Here is a 5,000-nt window from a genome sequence, read left to right on the forward strand (position 1 = left end):
ACAACAGGAGACTAGCAGCCTATTTAATTTTGCTTTTAAGTACATTAACTGTACTATCCTTCTATTTTCAAGGATTAGGATAGCATCCTCGACCTTACTACTCTGTTAACCATGACCACTTTATAACTTTTCTTCTTGCCCTTTGGTTTCCCTCATAGAGGCCAAGAGATGAGAACCATGGTCTATGACTTGCTATGCTGAGTTATGGAGCTTCCAACGAGTATAAGTTATAAAACATAGAAGGATTTTCTAACCATGGCAGAAATGTGGTAGTTAAAGGAAAATCTGTTACTAATATAGATTTCCAAATATTTGATGACTGGGTATGTAGCGGCAATAATGGGCAGCACAGTGGTGCAGCGGTTAATGTTGTCACCTCACAGCAAGAGGTTTTCCAGTTTGATTCTTGGCTGGGGTGCCTTCTGTGTGGAGTTTGCATGTTCTCCCTGTGTTCGCGTGGGTTTCCTCCGGGTACTCCGGTTTCCTCCCACATTCCAAAGACATGCATCTGGAGCATTTCTCCCCAGGCCTCTGCTGAAAACAGGCTCTGTGAAACCTAGTCAGACTTTCCCGGTCAACAAATGTTAAATAAATAAAAATAAAATAAATATTAGATTTACAAAAGATAACTGCTGCATTCCTCAGCATTGAGGACAGGCCCAAGACTAACACACCAGTGTTCTGTTAGGTGTAGCTTTTACTGGATAATCTGAGTATCAGAATGAAATGTTATACCCTGCCTCTGGTCTGCGATCAAAACCTGTTAGCCATATTCCCTTGATATTGGTTTACAGAACAGAGAAGTGTATGCCAAAGAATCGAGGGCACAGCACTGTATTTATGAATGCACCGTTTCTGTTTGCATATATTGTGTTTGCATTATTTTCTAAACCTCTGTTTGCTGATGAAGCTCTTCTGTTAGTCTGAAGTGACTCTGATATGTAGTATGTGTTGGATTGTATGCTGTTGATTTTGAAGCAGCTGCAATGAAAATCAGTAACTATACATGAGAAATCATAGATCCCTGTTGACAATTTGTGTACTGCAATCAGCAGGTGACAAGGAGAACAGAAACATCAGGTGGATGAGTTCCTGTATCCTGCGGTCTTTCTCATGAATAAAGGTAGATGGGATCGGGAGGTTCACAAGCAGATGCAAACGGGAGTGGAAGTACTGCAAGTTATGTATCAAACAGTGCTGCTGTGCCGGTGAAATCATAATCGTCTCAGGTTTTAGTGATTGGTCTACGTCCCTGCTGTCAGGTTTAGTGATTGGTCTATGTCCCTGCTCTCATGTTTTACTGATCGATCTATATCCCTGCTCTCATAAACGGTTATGAACTTTGGGTTATGTTTGAAAAAATAACATCCCGCAAACTAGTATCAGAAATGATGTTTCTTTGTAGGATAGAATCAGTTATGATTCACAGAGTGAGGTGTGGAGCAGTTCCAGGAGAACTTAGACTGCAGTGACTGTTTTTGTTGATAGGAGTCAGTTGAAGTGGTTTGGCCACCTAGTAAGGATAATTTCTGGGAGTCTTTCATGGGAGGTGTGCCAGGCATGGCTTACTGGAAGGAGACTCTGGGGCAGAACAAGGACATACAGAGATTACACGTGTTAGCATGCAGGGGGGAGAGGATGATAAGGATTCCACAGAATGAGATGAAGATTGTGTTGGCAAGAGAAGTCATGTCGACCCTGTTCTGCTTGCTACCTCTGTGTATGGCCTTATTCTGGTAATCAGGCCACTATGATGATGAGAAGCAGTTTTAGTGGAGGTCAAGAAGGGGCAAGCCCCTCAAATGATTACAATACTAGTTTTAACAAACGCAAATTAAATAATTAAAAAAACAAAGTTGTAACATGAATTTCTACAGCAATCACTGTTAAGTAAAATTGCTTTGCAGGATACACAAGCTGGTTTTTGATAGAATTAAACAATAAAAAAATGCATATTAACAAACAATCAACAGATGCCTAAATGTATGGGTTCAAAAGGTATCAGCATAACCACTGCACTAACATTTAGCATTTCTGCTAACAAGTCTTGATTTTAAAGAGGCCTACAATTTTTTTTCACATTAAATATTTTACTGTTATACCTATATTTTGTCTTAGCTTATAACTTGATGACATAATTAAGTGATAGTTACCTTTCATCAGTCACAGGTTCCCGTATGTATCGTTTCTTTCTCATATTCTGAACAGCAGAAAAAAGAGAGAGAAAATACACACTTTAAAATCATGCATATTTCTTCACTTCATTTTACCTTTTAGAGTTTTGCACTTATTTCAGTTGTGCAACATATTACAATGCATAAATATAAACCTTTTCTTGACTAACCAGTGTTACTAAGAATAAATTGGCATTTCATCACATGCATAATAATCCTTCAGTTACTCTCAGTGTAAAACATTAACTCCCTTTTATGAAACCATTTTCTAGGTAAGTTTTGATGGTATGTCATTCAACAAGCACATTTAACGTTCTCATAGGTTCATAGGTTCATAGGTTCATACTAGGCTATCTGCCCAAGAGCATTTACAAGCCTAGCCCATAGTTTTGTGGCTTACGCCACCCCTTTAGTATGGGGAACTATACCCATTATTTTGCTGTGCCTCTGTTGAGCAGTGACACTGAGGTAATCCCTCCATCCATTGGTCAAGATTTATCTTGAACAAGGCCAGCGTGCTCTGCCTCACATATAAGTCTTTGGGTGATGAATCTATCCCTCCAGGTTTAAGTCTTGACTCTGACAGATCTAGATTTTTGAGGTGAAGCATATTCATCAAATCTGGGTTTGACATGGCCTTGTATGTTAGGCAAAGGTCACCTCTGAGCAAGCGTGGCGACTGAATAGAGCTGGAGTTCTTTCAGTCGGGCAGCATAGGACAGATGTTTGAGACCCTTTATCCTTTTGGTGAGGAACTTTTGTGGCCTCTCCAGCTGCTGCAAGTGTCGGGTCAGATACATTCGAATGGGGCATTGTACTCAATCATTGGTCTGATGAGTGATGAGTATAGGAGACTATGACCTCCCTTGATCTAGATGAGAATCCCTTCATGATAAGGTGGGCAATGTAGAAGGTCTTCCTAACTACTTTAGCTACATGGGTGTCAAATGACAGACTACTATCAACCTGGGTCCCCAGGTCCCTGATAACTTCTTCTGTGCTCAGTGGATTGCCACCTATTTGGTAGCAAGGGTAACCTTGTTTTTCGAAGGGTATGACTATGCATTTTTGGCATTTAACTTTAGGCCATGGCTCTGGCACCAGTTATCCGTTTCTGTGAGACCCTTCTGAAGGATATCTGTGTCAGATGTGTTTTCTACTATGGCACCCAGTTTGCAGTCATCTGCAAACTTTGTCAGCCATAACCCTCCTGTGTTTGCTTGTACGTAGATGCCAAACAAGAGTGGGCCCAGGACTGAGCCCTGTGGTACACCACTTGTGACAGGCTTTGAGTCTGACATGGCGCCAGCAACTCTGACCCTGTGGGTTCTGTCACTCAGCCAGTTTGCAACCCATCTTGTGATGTATGGGTTAACATTTAAGCTGATGAGTTTTTCAATGATACCCGAGTGGAGTATTGTATTGAAGGCCATCGAGGTATCATCAATGGCTTTGGTGACTGTTTCGAAAAAGTCAACCAAGTTTAGAAGGCATGATCTGCCTTTGACAAAGCCAAACTGGGATGGATCCAAAGTCTGCAAATTCCCTATGTCTTTATTTATGAGGTCCATTATGATCCTCTCCATGGCTTTGCAGATAAGGCTTGTCAAGCTAATGGGAGTGGGACCACAGTTGCAGTGCCACTCCTGGAGTGCATATCCAGAGGTAAGACTATGATTAAACAGCTGTCCTAGCTGTGGGTTTAATTGGACACCATCAGGTCCCATGGATGCTGTGTTTTTGCGAGAGCAGTTCTGGGGAGAAGTTTGCACTGAACCTGTCAGCCAGTATGTTGGCAATGTCTGTAGGATCAGTAATCTTCACATCATTTTGAACTAGTTCTGAGCATATCTGGGAGTTTCCTCCCAGGTTTCTGAAGGCCTTATGATTGTCTTTTGAGTCTTTAGCTATTTTTCTCTCAAAATTTGCTTTGCATGATTTTATGAGAGCTCTTAGTTTTACTTATAGTGATCAAGGGTGTCTTACCTTTTAAGGATTTTGCTCTATCTTGTAGTAGCTTCCTCCTTTTGTTGTAGAGTTTGTTTATGGCTGGGGTCCACCAGACTGGACGCTTGCCTTTGGTACAAAGAGTCTTTGTTTTGCTTGGGATTGCCTTATCCATGCAGTCCTGCAGGTGCTGGTAGAAGGCATTTGTAAGTGATTCAGCGGCTTGAGTACTGTTTTCTGGGGCCTTAAAGGAGACCACACTAGTCTTTAGAAGTGTGAAGTCGGCAAGTTCTTTACTGTGGTCTTTTTATTTCAGGTGGGGTGGGATGAGGACCTCCAGCGAGATTAGTTTGTGATCTGATCTCACCAGTGAGGGGTATACTTCGGTGTTGAACATTGTGCTCCCATGTTCGTGATGATGAGATCAAGTATGTTTTCTCCTCTTGTGGGGATGGTGACTAGTTGTTCCATGGCATTTGAGTTTATGAATTCCAGGAACTTTTGAGTAGTGTTCCCAGTCTATATTAGGGTAATTGAAGTCACCTAGTATGATGGTGTTTGGTGATACATTTATCCCTCTAGTGTTTTCAGGAAGGCCATGTGAGGTTCCTGAGTTTGTGAGGGTGGCCTGTAACATGCTACAATTTGTAGAGCAGTCTTGCCTATGGTTAATTGCACCTGGATGGTCTCCGATGCTGCCACCAGTCTTGAGGTGTGGGTGTCTTTGATGAATATTGATACCCCACCTCCTTTCTTGGTATTGTCCGGATTTTGGGGCTGATAAGAGGTAAAACCTGATAGTGCTGGGGTGCTCTCAGGAGCCTTGAACCAGGTTTCTGTCACTGCACAGACATCGATGTTCTCCATACTGAGAAGGGC

At 41.9% G+C, this 5,000-nt stretch overlaps 1 protein-coding gene across 1 annotated transcript in view; it reads right to left on the reverse strand.

Annotated features, from left to right (window-relative positions):
• Positions 1-5,000, reverse strand: part of LOC122806454 (mucin-12-like) — an 88,968-nt gene that overhangs the window by 6,827 nt on the left and 77,141 nt on the right. Inside the window, exon 7 of the mRNA XM_044076913.1 lies at positions 2,154-2,200. Coding sequence (XP_043932848.1) covers positions 2,154-2,200 — 47 coding nt within the window. The remainder of the gene's footprint in view (positions 1-2,153; positions 2,201-5,000) is intronic.

This window comes from Protopterus annectens, chromosome 7.part0, assembly GCF_019279795.1.
Source record: "Protopterus annectens isolate FY-2018-M chromosome 7.part0, PAN1.0, whole genome shotgun sequence".
In the NCBI taxonomy this organism is placed as follows: domain Eukaryota; kingdom Metazoa; phylum Chordata; order Ceratodontiformes; family Protopteridae; genus Protopterus; species Protopterus annectens.